The 16,584-nt window shown below is 48.5% G+C and overlaps 1 protein-coding gene across 2 annotated transcripts; it reads right to left on the reverse strand.

The window, feature by feature from the left end:
• Positions 1–283: 283 nt before the first annotated feature.
• tcf20 (transcription factor 20) lies at positions 284–16,227 on the reverse strand. 2 transcript variants are annotated; one of them, XM_056575314.1, is made up of 6 exons: positions 15,749–16,227; positions 4,844–12,954; positions 4,617–4,710; positions 3,894–3,957; positions 3,682–3,779; positions 284–3,152 (listed from the first exon to the last, which is right to left on the reverse strand). In XM_056575314.1, exons 2-6 carry the CDS (start codon positions 11,873–11,875, stop codon positions 3,073–3,075), a joined length of 7,368 nt encoding a protein of 2,455 aa, XP_056431289.1. In that variant the 5' UTR covers positions 11,876–12,954; positions 15,749–16,227; the 3' UTR covers positions 284–3,072. The 2 variants fall into 2 exon arrangements, with proteins under 2 accessions (XP_056431289.1, XP_056431292.1); XM_056575317.1 differs by having other exon boundaries at positions 3,063–3,152; positions 3,908–3,957.
• Between the last annotated feature and the right edge of the window lie 357 nt (positions 16,228–16,584).

Here is a 16,584-nt window from a genome sequence, read left to right on the forward strand (position 1 = left end):
TGTCAAATGTTACCGTGCCAAGCTAGAAAATGCAATAGATCTGCAATGTTTACTATTGCACACTATTCAAAATTCATATTTTACATTACACGTCTACTTAATGCAAAAAATGTTAAACATATTCTTGTTCTTTATTGATTATATCTTTATATATATATATATATATATATATATATATATATATATATATATATATATATATATATATATATATATATATATATATATATATATAAAAAAGCAACCTGCATGATAATAAAGGGTTAATATACTATTACACATTTTATAAAAATACGCTAGGCTACTCACATTTTCTAAGGTCTTTTTTTCCCTGTCTAGAGCGCAGGGGAGGTGAACGTGCGGTCTTCCATCACTGAAGAGATTGGTTCACTTTTCATCTGCAACTCTAATTTAGCTGGTCAGATAATACACACACCTTTTTAATCCGCCCATGCTCAATCCAAAACAACTCCATCTGTTCCAATTTATATCCACTACATCTGAGAAAGACCGATAGGAGAGAGACGGGTGTTTAGACCAATGAGAGAGAAAGGTGGTTGGACCAATGAAATAGACTCGTATATTGGCAGAATATATAATCATAGCTACACATTTTTAACAAATACTGGACACCTAAGTCACTTTTTTTATTCAACGATTTATATAGTGTCATTTACTGACAATAATGGTAAAGGACAATTAATTATATGACCTAGTCCAAGGTTTGATTAACTCAAACCTATCCTTACCATTACAACATTGTACAATAGCATAAGATCACATTTTCACCGTATAAAAAAATTACCATTTTATTATATTTTAAGACTATTTTATAAATTTACAATTTGTGCTATTATTTTTATTCTTTTGAATTGCGCATCTTATTTTAGTTTTGTGCTTAGGCCACGTGAAGGTACGTTTTCCACGCCAATAAAGTCCTTTGTATCTTCAATCAGAGCGCCAGTAAAACAGACAGACAGACAGAGAGACAGAAAACCGACGGGGTGGAGAGGAGATGATATGCAGCTTGAGCGGAGTCCATCAGCGGCAGTCTTTGAAACAGCGACCTCTACTGCAACCAGAGGGCGCTGTTTTTTTTTTGTTGAATTAGGACAACGACGCGCAGGTTCACAAAATCAGAAAGAAAAATATACAAAATAAATAAATATTCATAAAGACAATGAGGTAGAAAATCAATAAATCCCCAAAAATCATGCTTTTCTAAAGTAAATAGTGGTTATTTCAATATGAGCTACCACTAGACATGAATACCTTTTTGACTGATAAAGATTAACGATAGGAATTTAAACTTTCAACCATGCACTGAAAACATGCATAAGGTGAAGCCAGTAAAAAACTAAGTTTAAGTAAGATACGTTAAACACTTTCTTAAATATCTCCTGGCAAACATTCAACTCAAATAAATTAATTGGAGGACATGGATAGATAATTAATATATCAAGGCGGAAAAAATAAGTACTTTGAACATACTTCAACTATTTTGGTGACACACTGTGTCAATGAAAAGGGGTATACAAACCATGTTATATTTAGTGTATGAACCGTCTTTCCCAACATCTCTTACCATTACGTATACTTTGGCTCATTCAGTTATTTTTCTTATTTTGACAAGACATTGAGCTGGTTAGCAATGGAAGTTTAGAAAACCAGTTTCATTAGAGGGGAGGAGCAACTAGCCAGTGAAAGAGAGGAAACGGTAGAAGCAGTTCAGGACAAAACAAACACTTTAGTGAAGATCAGAGGAGTCGAAGCAGTTTTGTGTGTTGTATTCATAATTCATATACATATTGACAGGTATCTAGTACAGCATGGACTCAGCGCTATCCTTTCACTTTTTAGTTTTTTTTTTACAAGAGTAACGATAAAAAAATGATGTAGACGACACGGTGTACGACGCACTCTGTGGCTTCATGGAAACGCTGCGTCTGACTGGACAAACTCTCGCCCCAACAGACGCCGAGAAATAAAAACACTTGGTTACTATGACTCCTCCTCCTCCTGCCTCATTGGACAGCACAGGTGGCCAATTGGGTGGCTGCTCTCATGACGACTTCATCAAAAAAGGTTTTGGTTCCATAAACAACGTGGGTCATCCGTCAGCAGGAAGTCTCTGTACACAGCTTCCTGTACGACCTTCTACCAGCTGCACGCGACCCTACCTCCTTCGCGCTGAAGACAGCAAACAGTTCGTCTCTAAACTTGAAAATAAGCATCCAACTATACGCTCTCCTCAATACTATCTGTACCGTAAAAACTGCCTTGCTTAAAAATAAGAACACTTTTCATAATGGACCAAAAACAGCCTCGCACCTCGCATATCCTGCACACTCGTACTCTCATTTACTCACATGCTCGCACACACACACACATACACACACACGCACTCACGTGAATGTTCAAAGGCAGCAGACCCCTGTGCAAGGCATTAATGTCTGTGTGGCCAATCAACCCTGACGTCCCAAGTTCTTCAGGCCCCGCCCCTCACAGGCCCCGCCCCTCCAGGAAGTGTAAAAACATAACATGATATGTGGGGTGGTTTGAGAGTATAAAACACATACAAGTACACGACCGCTCCCATACGTAAATACTGAAGTACTAATGCTGAGTAAAATAATAATGAAAGAATACTATGAAGAGCCATTCATCCTCTCCGTCCTCAAAATGACATTCTGCCCACAAAACAACCAGAAACCAAACAACCAGCCAAACAACCAACCAGTCAACCAAGCACCCAACCAACCAACCTGTCCACCAACTAACCAGTCAACAAAACCAGCCAACCAACCAACCAGTCTACAAACCAACCAACCAGTCAATAGGACGGGGGGAGGGGGGCTAACACTTTGTTGTTGATATTTTGTTCCCAGTGTTCCAACACGCCGTTGTATCCATGGTAACCCTGCCTGTTCGTTATCGGTGGTCAAAAGTTCACAGCGACGCCTGGCCTACAAAAGGTTTGTTTTCTCTCAACGGGTGAGAAGTACATTCCACAAAAGGTTTCTGTGTCCGTCAGTCTGTCCGTCAGACGGACCAGCTCTGCAGCAACGCGGTTCAGAAGTTCTCCTCGTCCTGCTGCTGCTCCTCATCCTCGTCGTCATCCTCGTACTCGTCCTCCTGCTCTCCATCCTTCCCTGTAACACACCAGGCCTTGTTCATAAATCTGACCAGGACTCAGGAACCACTAGTCCCTGACAGGGAGCCAACACCAGAAGGCACGTCTAATAGCTGACAGCACAGATAACATCATCTCTAATCCCATACAGCTAATACAGTTATACTGGTACTGGTAGAAGAACTAGTAGTACTTCTACTAGAAGTATTATTCTAGTAGATATCTACTAGAAGCTTAAAATAAGCAATCAACAACAAAGATGCAAACCAAAAAGTGTGAGAATCATGCAAGGGCATAATATTTATCCAATACGCAAGCTGCTGCAAGTGCTACAGTGGTAGTAGTAGTACTAGATTATTATAATGCACAGCTCACTTGGCACACAACATCACCCTTTGTATGACACTAAAGTATCTCGCGTAAAGAACACTTTACACTCTAATATCCCTCAAGCTCTTCCCCCATCCCCCATTCTCTCTCTCTCTCTCTCTCTCTCCTTCCTAGTTCATTCATCCCAACCTCTCGATTCTCGATTTGCCTTCACTCACAGTCTCCAGACCCCGGCGTCTCTTCTTCTTCGTTGGTGTCAACCTCTCTCTGACTGTTCCAGGAAGATCGGCTTGGCTGGCCGACCACTCTGTATGAACTACAGAAAAAGAAAGGAGGAGGAGGAAGAGGAAGAGCGATACCTCCGTCATCAACAAAAGGAATCTTAAAAGGTGGTGTTATTGGATGTTGTGGGTAACGACAGAAGACCAACCTCTCAATCTTTACCTTGTGCTTCGGACAACGAAGGGAGAAGTTATCTTCATTCAACGTGCAATCTGGGGGAGAGAGGACATTTAGACACCCTTTAAGACTTCAAACCCCCCCCCCACCGAGATAACAAATTTACTATAAAATATAATTGTTTCTATTCTCCAAGTTTACATTAAAATAACCTGATGGACTGTCTGTATAAATGATGTCCTACACTCCCACCTAGTGGCTAGTACAATGAATGACATTGAGTCAGTCAATTCAGTTCAGCTGGAAGATACTGTGACAATATTTTGATATTTAGTTAGATGTAAACACGGCAACCGTGTTTAGATAAGATATGGTGAGGTATGTAGTTTAGATTGTTAGTCTTTAACCATGAACCTTATTTTTCTCACCTATTTCCATCTGTTATTTCATTTTGTATCTCTACATAGTAAATGGGTGCATATGTATGTTAATGCTCATTACATTTCATTCACATCATTATGTATGTTACACAGGAGACGTGTTCATATCCATTTAGTCTCGCTGTAATTTTCTGTAGCAGTCAAGCCACGTGTCCGATATAGCTGTTAACCAGCAAAAAAAGGTTACAGATCAGAAGAATCTAGATGATATTGTTGGGGGGGAGGCGGAAACTCGCGTCCATTTAGTTCCAGAGTTTCAGAGCGTAGCTACGGTAACGTGCAGTGTAGCTATGGTTACGGAGCAGGGTGGCTACCTGCTTCCATGGCACACAGGTAGTGGTAGCGCAGGGTGCAGCCCTTGGTGTAGCAGCCCAGGGTGGAGCCCACCGCCTCGCAATAGGAGCAGTTCTGCACAGAACAGGAAGAGCAGGGACCCAACACAGGAAATTACACAATATATCATTTCAAAAGAGAAAAAAAAAGACACAAATACATACATACATCCACATCAATGGGTGAAGAAATGTTCAGATGTACTGACCGTCTCTCTGGCACCATCTAGTGCCTCCTGCAGGCCATACAGTCTGCCGTTGACCAGGTAGACCCCGCTGGTCCAGGCCATGCAGCCCTCGTGGAACCACAGCTCCTCGGGGTCCATGGGCATCTGGGGCAGCTGAGCCAGTTGAGCCAGGGGTCCCAGGGAGTCCAGGGCGGGGGGCGGGGGCTGGAATGGCAGCGAAGCCTTGCTGTTGGACGGCACCATCCTGGGGGAGTCCTCGGTGGACTTGTGCCTTCGCTTGAAGCGCGGGTGGGAGGTGAGCTTCCTGTGTTGGGGTCGCTGCTGAGCTTCCTCCGGGGGCGGCGGCTGGGGATTGGGCAGCAGCTCAACCTCAAGATCCGGCTCCCTCTTCAGCTCTGGGATGGGGCGAGTGTCCAGGTGCATGTCCCAGGACAGCGACGGGGTCTTGCTGGCGCCCGAGCTGCAGCTGCTGCTCAGCTTCCCAGACAGATACATCATCATCATCTCATCTGCGCCGGCTGGGGAGAACCCGCTCACCGCAAGGTGGGGGGAGGTGGCGTGTCGCAGCAGGCTGATGGCGTAGTCGCTTTCAGGAGGTCTAGGGATCGGACAGTCTTGTGGTGCCGAGTCTTGGAGACTGTTCGATACGTTTGAGTTGTTGTCGGAGCTCGGCCCCGTGCGGTTGGCTGCGGCGGTGGCTTGGCCCTGCCGCACCTGCGGTTGATTCTTGGGCAGCCTGGTGGCATACTCAGCAGGGTAGTACGGCCCGTACAGATCTCCCAGGTGTTTGTAATTTGCCCATTTCTGACAGAGGCAGCAGAGCAGGCGGCCAGAGTGGTTGGTCTCTGTGATCACAGGTCCAGAGACCACATAGCCGGAGGACGGGAGAGCCTTCACCGCTGGGAGGCTGCTCTCCGCCTCATCGGACTCCCGCTGCTCCGCCTCCCTCTCCCTCCGGGAGAGCTGGGTAGAAAATGCAGAGGCCAGCAGAGATTCCAAACCAGTCTTTCCTCCAACAGAACTACGCTCCCCCTTCAACTTCTCTTCATCATTGGCGTTGACGATGGTGCATACCGCCCCCACCTCAGGCACCTTCTTCTCGACATGGATGTGGGGAAACGACGGACCCTTCCTGCTGGGGTCCGGCGGGCCCGCAGTGCACGGCGAGGTCTCGCGGTCTTCTTGAGGCATGGGGGCTGCTCCCGCTCCCACTCTCCGCCTCCTCCTCTGGCGACCCCTGACCTCCGCCACACCACCCTCTTCCTTCACCCCTCTTCGTCTTCGTCTGAGGAGCTTCACCTCCACCTCCGGATGGATGTCCTCACTCTCTACATCCACCTTCACCACCTGGGTCAGCACGGGCGGTGCCAGGGGCGGGGTGGTTGGCCGTTCTACCAGAGGGGGAGGAGGGGAGGCGGACATGCTGCTGCAGGTCTGTCCCGGTGGGGGGGGGAGGGAGGGGAGGGCAGCTAGAGAGGTAGCCGAGGGCGTAAGGGGACCCCCTTGCATGCTGTTGTGACCCGGGGATGTGTTCTGGCTCTGGCCCTGGGCACGCTTCTGCTTGTTGACGCTTCCCACAGGTCTGCCCTTCTTTTTGCCTGATGGGAAATAGCCTTTCGGCACAGAACTGTCTGACATCTTGCAGTCCTGTGGTGACAGGCTGGACCTCCCGGAGGACATGTGGTGTTGTGGTCGGCTCAGCAGGAGTCCCGGGGTCTGGCTGTGGTGTGGTGGGGTGGTTGCATAGTAGTCCCTGCCAGGATAGTCTTCAAATCCAATCCCGCTTTCTTGAAGCTTCTGTCTGAGGAGGTTGGCCGCAGACTGTTCTCCCCGGCGGGTCTCCAGCTGCTGGTAGGTGTTGGTGAAATGTTGGATGTCTGACAGTGCCGATGAGGAAGGAGGAGGGGAGCCCTGGACCGGACGAGGGAGAGGCGGAGGAGGGGGTAGAGGACCCAGCAGGGTGAAGTCCTCCTTGTCACCGGAGGCCGAAACCACCGCAGCCCCTAAACCGAAGTCAAAGTCTGTTTGTTTGAGACCCTGGGAGGTCTGGTGAGGCTCACAGGGGTAAGCGATGGGGGGCAGTGGCCCTGCGTCGTCCACTCCTCTGAAGGTCAGGTCATTTAGAGAGTGACCTTCATCAAGGTAACCGTCGTCACCACCTACAACTCTTGGGTAATGGTCTTGGCTCTGTGAGTCACTGAACGAAGCCAGCTCTGGATGAGAATAGCCTGGGTAATGGTTAGACTCGCCGTCCAGTCCCATTGGCTTCTGAACATTTGGAGTTATCTTCTGCACAATGGCCTCCAGTTTCAGACCGCGCCCTTTCCTAGGAGTCAGAGGCTTACTCTTTCCACCGGAGGGAGACATTGACTGAGAGTAGGCATTCTCACCAGAAATAGGGGACGACAGGCGGGGACAAACTATGTCTGAACTTGACGAGTCATCTTCATTGTTGTGGCTTGACTCAGACTGGGCCCCGGGGGAATGGTGGGAGTTGAGGGCTGCCCTGGCCTCCTGCAGCTGTCTTTTGGCGGGGATGGGAGAGATGAAGGACCGCACTCTCCGCCTCAACATCAACGGGTTCGTATCCCCGGATCCACCGACTTTAGCTGGTCGCGGCCCCTGTAGTTGAGCGGAGTGGCCCTCGGTGAAGGGTTTGATGGAGCTGGATGCTGACAAAGAACGAGCTGGTTTCGGTTCCTCTGTGGCTCCTCTAGTGACATCAGGTTCCACAAGGTTTGAACTAGATGCCAGAGGAAGGACCCCATGGGGTACGACAGAAACAGAGGGAGGAGGAACTGCAGTAGGGGGAGCTGTTCTGTAGTAGGGGTCACCCTCCATTAATACCGCACCTTCTCTGCCCCCGTGTGATGCCTCCCACATCTTGATGTCGTAGTAAGGGCTCTGGTGTGGGAGAGTTGTTTTGGTTAGAGGTTCATTGCTCATTCCGTCCGTCTGAGGGACCATCCGCACTCTTTGTTCCGATTGGCTAGGAAGTTTATGCCTTCCTGGGGAGGTTCCGGACTGCATCATCATCATCTCCTTGGACGGCCTGTTCATCGCTGCTACCCATTCGCTGATGTCCTGGGGTGGGTGGGTAGGGCCACAGGGGTGAGGGTACATCTGATGCTTGGTGGTGGACTGTGGGTTTGAGAGTTGGGCCTGGGGGGATAGGTTATGGTAAGGATGATGGGATGGGAAGTGGGGGTTTCCTCGTTGCATCATGCCGCCTTCCCTCGTATCACCATAGCGATATCCAGGAAACCCGCTGGCGTGGCCACTGGTCAGGTCAAACCCATGGCCATAGGCCTGGTGCCTGGAGGGTGGAGATAACGGGTTTGGGGTGGCGCCAGGATGTGGAGGCATGGGGCTCATGTCCACATGACCTCGTCTGTAGGAATCAACAGGATGAACATGCTTGGAACCGCCCTCTTTAGCCGATCCACTGGCATGGCGATCCGGCTGCATATTAGCAGCACTGGGGCACCTGTCCTTCAATGCCATTTCCATCTTTACCACAGGTTTTACCCCTGGATCCTTTTTGCTCAAGTCATTGGCCCCTGACACTGAGGGAAACGGCTCTTGAATCACAGAGGATCCACCCGGACCCTTGTCCCTCTCCCTCTCTTCCCGTTCAGGAGTGCTGCGACGGTTTGGCGAAACATCACAGATCACCGAGCGGCGTTCGGAGGACAGCGTTAACAGAGTAGCGGAAGACTTTTGGGTCTCAGTTTGGTGAGAGCTACCCGTTAGTGGCTCTGTTTCTTGCAGAAGGAGCTCTTGTACTGCAGATGAGGGGTGGGTCATGGTAGATAAGGTCTTCTTCTGTGGCAATGAATAGTCTGCCAGGTTGATGTGTTTGGTTGGAGGAGGCACAGACTCGATAGCCTGAGGGAAATGACCCTGGGACATACCCCCTTTAGCTCTTTCACCATTTGGCGGAATCTTGGAATGGGCATCTGTAGAAGCTGGCCCTTGCTTGTGGTTCAACTGTTGGGGCTTTCCAGAATTTGCCATTTGGGTGGAATGTAGTGCGGCCTCGGTCATTCCGGTCATGCTAAAGCCATGTCTGGTTTGAAACTGCTGCTGCAACTGGAGATGTGGAGGAAATGCTTGTTCGGCACGCCCATAACGTCTGTCTAAATTATATCCTTGAAGGACCTCTTGCAAAAGGCTTGGAAACTGCTGCAACTGAGCGTTATCCTCATGGACTCTTGGCCCTGCACCTTCAGTCCTCTTTAACGATGCCTCTACTAGGTCTTTAGAATGATTAGGGCCGTACGCAGACTGGGGCTGCTGCTGCCCTGGGTATCTGGAGACAGCCTCCATGGCTCCCCCTGGCCCGCTCCTACCCCTGCTTTTCAATGAAGCTTCAGGGCCGTATTGTGGCTCAGGGTAGCTATATTTGTGCGGGGCCAATTGTGGGTGATTTTGAGAACGTCCAAAATTTGGCTTCTGGTGGAGTTGGTGGTGAGCAGAGTAAACAGTTAAATCAACACCTTCCTCCCCATTGCGACTGCTAGGGTCTCTAACGTAGTGCCGGGGACCTTTCTCTTCGGCGCTAGGGTCCTGAAGACCCTTGGTCTTGTCTGGGTGACCTCCTTCAGGCCGAGACGAAACAATGACGCCCACACTGCTGGCATTTTGTTGCTCCTCAGACATCTTCTGTGGTCCATCACGCTCATTACTGTGTCCACTGGAGCCGCTATTAAATCTGTTTTCCTTGTCGCGACCATCCTGCAGGAGGTTGACTTCACCTTTGCCTTGCATTTGATTGTCACCTTTGTCTCTCGTTTTAACCACAGCTCCACTCTCACTCTTAATGACTTCCTTTTTAACTTCCATCATCTTCCTGTGGCCATATCGGTTATCTCCATGTGGTGGCTCTGGTCGACAGTTTTGTTTGGGAGGAGGATCATCGCAAAGAGAAGTGTGGGTTCGAGAAACTGGAGCAGTGGAATAGTGTTGTCCGGGCTCAGCTGGTGGGGGGCATACAGACGGAGACGCAGAGGGAATGCGGGCTTCGTTTGGTTTCATCTCAGAGAACCCTGTTTGTTTCGTCATTGGCTCGGAGTGTATCATTGTTTTATCATGGGACGCCTTGCCTGCCTGCGATTGGTTAAGACTGTGAGAAGGCGGGCAGAAGCCTGCAGGTTCAGAACCACTGCTTGCGCCACTCATCTGCCTGGCTCGTCGGTGTTCTCCTTCAGAGTACTGCTCCTCTCGCTCAACCTTGGCGACCGATGGCCCCCGCTCTGACATTACCAGGGAGTCTTCGTCAGCTCCGGCCTCAGAACCATCACCCCCAACCCCGCCACTACCTTCTCTGACCGTGCTGGTGCTTGACGCCGCACTCGCATTACGACTCCGTTGTTGCATTTGGGGAATGGCATGCGCCTGCTGCTGCTGCTGCATCTGTCCGCCATCTTTGCCCTTCTTTTGGGAAAACACAGTGTCGGTGAGCAGCATGTGTTGCACGGTGTTCGGTAAGTTGGCTACTTGGGAAGTCAAGGCATTCAGACTGTTAAGGCCAGCGTCTTGCATTTTCTCGAGTGGAGATGAGTATATCGCGGAGCCATCTTCACGCGATCTATCTCCCATGCCTGCGCCCATTCGGCTGCGACTATTCGACGAGTGCCCACTCGCCATCGCTGCATTCACGCCCGGAGGCTTGTGGCCGCCACTGCTACCGCAGCTGCTGATGCTGCTGTTGGAGTTGGGCGTTGGGCTGAGCTGAGGCACGGTCTGCAATACCCTTCCCTGGCCATGGCCTCCACGGGGGGGTGCAATAGGTTGGGCTGGAGGATGTCCTGCAGGGTTACCATGGGCCTCCGGGACACCCATCAGAGGGGAAGGGGATGAGCTACAGTTGGGGGACTGCACTGCAGAGGCTGCTGGAGACGGATTGGACACAGGGCTGAAGTTTTGGTTGATTGGATTCTGCTGAGCATTGGAGTGCATTGGGGATTTGGCGATTTCTTGCGACACTGTGTGAGGTATATTGGGGTTGGAGGCCTGGTGATGTTTAGCGTACAGCGAGGCATTGGACGGGCCCTGTTGCTGCATCTTGACCGCAGGGTCATAGCCAGCAGCGCGGCCATGCTGGGAACTGTGGTGTTGCAGAGGGGCTTGCTTGTGGAGGGTGTGACTCTGTGGGGAGTAGCCGGGGTAGGGGGAGGCATGGTAACTCTGCTGCACGTTCTCCATGTGTGTAACGTTGTTAGGGGCTGCAGACGCTGAACTGGCCGAGTTGGAGCTGGCGGCAACACCTGCAGAGCTGTTGACTTTGGGATCGAACACAGCGGTACCAGTTCCGTCATGGTAGCGTTGAGGAGGGGGGCTATACATTCCCGATGAGCCCGAAGGAGTGCCTCCCTGCGGGGAGTAGTGCGGATACTGTGGGTTCATTCGGTGCGAGGCTTGGGGATAGTTCCTATGCTGCTGCCCATGGTGTGCAGACTGGTATCCCTGTCCTTGCTGGCGGAGCTGCATGGAGGCAGGGTTCTGGCTCAAACTGTACTGATGCGAGGGAGAGAATGCTCCTGCCTCGCCCCCAGAGCCAGCCGTGGCACCATAGTCCACCGGGTACGGCGACATCATGCCAGGTGACTGTGCCGAGCCTGATGCGGCGTGGCGGTACTGCTGAGGTATATGTCCATCAACGCCAGGGTAGCCAAACCCCGCCCCGTAGCCCATAACCCCGCCCCTCCTATGTCGTTCCTTGCCACCCATTGAGAAATAGTAATCCATGGCTTCCTTGCGGTAGGGATTGCCGCCGCTGTTGCCTGCGCTGCCGTGGAGGTTAGCCTGGGGGGCAGGAGAGTCTCCGACCCCCCTGGCACGGCCGCTGTATGCCAGCATGTGGGAGGCTTGGCTTGGGTGGGGGTGTCCTCGATGGAGGCTTGCCTGCTGCATGGCCGTGTAATCCTCCGCCATGCGGGGGGAGATGTGGGGATCTGCTGGTTGAGGAGGGTAAGTAGGGCCTCCACCGCTCCTCCCGCTGAAGCCAGGAGGCAGAGAAGGAGGTACTGGGCTGTTTGAAAAGTGTTGCATTTTTCGTACTTTCCAGGGGAAAAATGTCAATAGTGAAGGCAGCGAGTCCTTCTGTGCAGACAGGAAAAGAAAATGGCAGTCTAAAATTTGATGGTGGGACGATGAAATCTCTTCTTTAAAACAGTGGAGGCAGATGAACACATCACGTTAATATTCACACTTATAGCAGCAAAAAGTCAACGGTTAGGTCTAGGCAGACCATAATATGTATGAGAAGGATCAAGGCAGATCTAATGTTTTTTTTCTCTGACCTTCAGTAAGGCCTGACAAGATAGAAACTCATATTGGGGAAAAATTATTAAAACCTATATGTGCATGAGCAAGTTCAAAATTAGATCCATCAGCAAAAACATACAAGATACACGGCTGTTCACATGTTGCTGAAGCAGTTTGGCACAAAAATATCGAAACCAGCTGAGATGTTCGATGATCAAGGCGCAACGTTCTCAAATGGTTTCTCCGGGCTGTAGTGTCATAAAGGAGAGAAGAGCTAAGACTCGAGGGTTGAGATAAAAGGTGGGAATAGCTAACCCACGTGCAAAAAAAAGAAAAGGTTCTGTTAACTCCTAGGACAGCATCTTGTAGCAGCGAACGCTCCGATCATCACTGCGCTTTGCAGCTCTGTTTAGGACCACAACGGGATGAGGATGTTACAGTGACACTAGTCGAGCCTTCACCAAGTTGAATTCCTCTACTAGAAGATTCTAGAGGAACACAATCCATGGGTATCTTCATCCGTCTTAAACAGTCACAGACGCTTCTTCCACTGGTCATTCCTTTCCTAATACAAGTTTGACGGGTGAACGATATGTTGGGCGGTGGCAGTCTTTGATCTCTGTGGGCTAACCGTTTGTTTCTTCTCTGTGCTCTTCAGGATCTAATGCATCGATCGACCTTCTGACTGTTGGCTTCACTTCTGCTTCGTAACTCCATGTCATCGATATCCTCAAAGTCCACAATCTCCTTTGTAGCTCTGCTTTAGTTTGGGGAGTTTATGCTGTGGTTTCTCTCTCTTTCTCCAGTCTCTGCGGGCAGTAGAATTCATCTTCCCAGAGATGGCCCGAACGGTCCACACAATGCTGAAAACACACAAAATAAAAACCCAAAATATGTCAATAGTCTTGCATGAAAAAGATAAGCATATTTCTTTATCGATATGACGCAACAGTATAACTTGTGTAGGAGACACAGAATACAGTCAAGGACAATATTCTGAATTACAATTATATGCATGGTATGGCTTAGGAGTCAGTTTGAGCAAACATATGTGCAGACATTAAACCACTGAGGACAAATTGATAATTCATTCAGATGTTCGTTACTAAAATGATCGCCCAAGTTCATTCCCCCGTAGCTGGGCCTGCTTTAATTATGAAATGGTTGATAGTGTAATTACATTAGGCTTTGGTGACATCCCCCGTCAGTATAAATTTCCCATAAGGCCTCCCATCTAGCGCCAACTCATACTTCACCAGCTGAGTTGTATTTATTTAGATCAGCATCATATTAATATATTCTCCATGAACTTCACCAAAATATCCGGAAAGAAAAAAAGAGGTAACATTACAAAAAAATTAAAATTGTAATAGTCTACCTATCTGCTGGAGGCAGACATATGCAATGTGACTGCTGAATTCACAACGTACTACCCTTGAATTACTTCTGTTGGTGTGACATGTTTATCGATTTCTGTACTTCACTGCCTTGCTCTTACAATTTTTTTCCCTCATTTTAACAGTTTGATTAGTGTTCTGAAATCCATCTTCTGTCACCGAGATTCAATGACCTTGTTCTTTATCAGAGGTCTGTGTTGAGTTGTTTACTAGAGCTCTACAGTATTTACTAGGGATCTGTGGTGTTTACTAAAGATTTGTTTTGTTTACTAGATATTTGTCTTTTTATTTACTAGTTCTGTGTTGACTATAGGCCTGTTGTTGACTAGAGGCCTGTTGTTACCAGCGGCCCGTTGTTACTAGTGGCCTGTTGTTGTTACTAGTGGCCTGGTTTTGTTACTAGTGGCCTGTTGATGTTTCTAGTGGCCTGTTGATGTTTCTAGTGGATAGTAGATATTTCTAGTGGCTAGTTGTTGTTACTAGCGGCTAGTTGTTGTTTCTAGTGGCCTGTTGTTGTTTCTAGTGGACTGTTGTGGTTTCTAGTGGCCTGTTGTGGTTTCTAGTGGCCTGGGGTTGTTACTAGTGGCCTGTTGTTGTTACTAGTGACCTGTTGTTCTTTCTAGTTGACAGTTGTTGTTACTAGTTGGCTGTTGTTGTTGCTAGTGGCCTGGCCTGTTGTTTACTAGAGGCGGGTTGTTACTAGAGGCCTTCTGTTCACTAGACTTATGTGTTGTTTACAAGTTGATGTGTTGTGTGCAGTAGGCTACATGGCACCCTGGTTATCTGTGAAGGGATGTTTTGTGTTGTTTACTAGAATTTTTGTTGACAGCTAGATCATTGTGTTTAGTAGTTGTTTATGTTTTTGCAGTGCACAGTTTATCTGTGAATGTATCAGTGTTGTTGTTTGGATAAAATGCAGGTTGTCGAGATTTTTTTTTACTCCAGCATATTAGAAGTCAGCCTATCAGGCAGGACGATGTCAAGCAACAATTCTGTGTAATAAAGACAAGCTAAAACTATGCATCTATCCAATACTGTAAGAATGAGGGTGCTTCAGGAAAACTATTGAAGTATAATCTCCTTCATGTGTATTAGAGATTGTATGATGCTGTGTTTCGATATGATAAGGACGTGGGTTCTGTTTATTTTTGGAAAAAAGACATTGCAATGCATCAGAACTTCTACGATGTTCGATAGAAAATCTAGTTCAAGTTGGTCTCAATTCACTATCATAGCAACTTAAATCTTATATAAAATAGTTGTGCATACAAATTGGCTCCAAAGAATGATAGAGGTTTTGTCAAATGTAATCATAATTCACTCAAACAAAAACAAACATCCACACATTTCTGGGGTCAATGCCATTCACTCATTTAAGGACATAGAAGTCTATTTATGAATTAGATTCGATTTAGATCAATTGAATGTCTCTAAAGTAAGACTATCGAAAGCTGCCAGCCTAGCAGAATATCCTCAGTCCAGAAAACACATCAGAGGTCTGAGTGAACACATCTGGGGACAGATCCAGTGGATCTATCCGGGGGTTTCCATCCCCAAATATCCATAACAGCTGAATTACAACCAGACGACCGTATTCACAATACACACCTCACACAAAATAAAACCATTTAATCATGTCATCAAAACACTGCATAAGCAGGCGAGTCAGCCAAGTGGATATTTAGTGGATAGTCCAGAGATAATTAAACCCACGGACTCATTTGTAATTTGGTGTAAGAAAAAAGCTAAAATAGGCAACTAAGTTCTGACGTTGTATGGGGGTTTGAATGTTGCTATAATAACACATAAGACGTTTAGTCTTAGCATCGGTATATAAAACGCAATAAGCCGCCGAGCTATATGTCTATCTTAGCTTGGTAGCGTTAGCCAAGACGTCTTATTATCCGCTGCTAATTAACTGCGGCTATATGGCTAGTTAGCTTCCATAACCAGATAGCCTAGTTTAGCTTGCTGTCAGCAGACGTATTAGTGAACAAAACACAAGCCGATTAACCTAAGAGGCTAGGATGACGAGCACAGCAGCTTTAGCTCCGAAAGATAAAATAGGTGATTAGGTGCAGATGTTTCCCCTCTGCAGATCGGGGGCCAGTTTTAACCGGGTTAGCATATCACGTTTAATAATAGAAACGCTATGGATGCTGCGAACAACAGGAGCCTTCCGTTCAGACACCAGCACACCTACCAGCGATACATGCTGACGAGCCAACCCGGGCTAGCTCGGTTTATCCCGGACGCATACCTGAGACTGTGGCTCTAAATGGGCCCTCGGCGGGTGAACGGCTGGAACCCCGGTCTGGAGTCGGCTCCTACGCCGCCTTCCCCTCTCTCTCCCAGGCGTCAGGACAACCCCGGCCAGCGGCGGTGAAGTCGGGGGGCCCCGTCACGACAACCCGATTCACAGGCCCCTTTCTTATGCTCTTTTCTCCCCCCTTTTCTTTTGTCTTCACCTCCAGAAATGATGATGGGAGCGGAACACAATCGGGGGTTGCCTGTGGGTCCCGTAGGCGGCGAGGTCCATACACCCCCCGCCCCCCTCTCCTCTCTCTCTCTCCTTTCACACACTGTGGAGGTGAATCCGCGAAGCTCCCACTAACACCGAACACACCGCCGCCCTTCGAGCCGCCACTAACACATGCATATCTCCAAATGAAATCCCATTTGCAATCCCATGCCTTCATCAGCAGCACGGCCAATTCGTGTTCCTGTTAGGGTACTGTGTTTTTTTTCTTGCAACAGAAAGACCGCCTTGAGAATGCATAGCCTCCTATTCCCCTCCCGCACCCCCTCTCCATCACACCCCTAACCTCCCCTCCCTCTCTCTACCCTTTCCCTTTCATTGATTTCCATCTATTTATTCCGTTTAATTATGATATTGTATAGGCCCATGGACGTTGCGGATTATGTGCGGGCATGGTGTGTGTGTGTGTGTGTGTGTGTGTGTGTGTGTGTGTGTGTGTGTGTGTGTGTGTGTGTGTGTGTGTGTGTGTGTGTGTGTGTGTGTGTGTGTGTGCGTGCGCGTGTTCTGGTGTGGTGTGTGCGCGTGCGTGCGTGCGTGTGTGTTTCGGACGTGTCTTC

This window comes from Gadus chalcogrammus, chromosome 2 (genome assembly GCF_026213295.1).
Source record: "Gadus chalcogrammus isolate NIFS_2021 chromosome 2, NIFS_Gcha_1.0, whole genome shotgun sequence".
NCBI classification, from domain to species: domain Eukaryota; kingdom Metazoa; phylum Chordata; class Actinopteri; order Gadiformes; family Gadidae; genus Gadus; species Gadus chalcogrammus.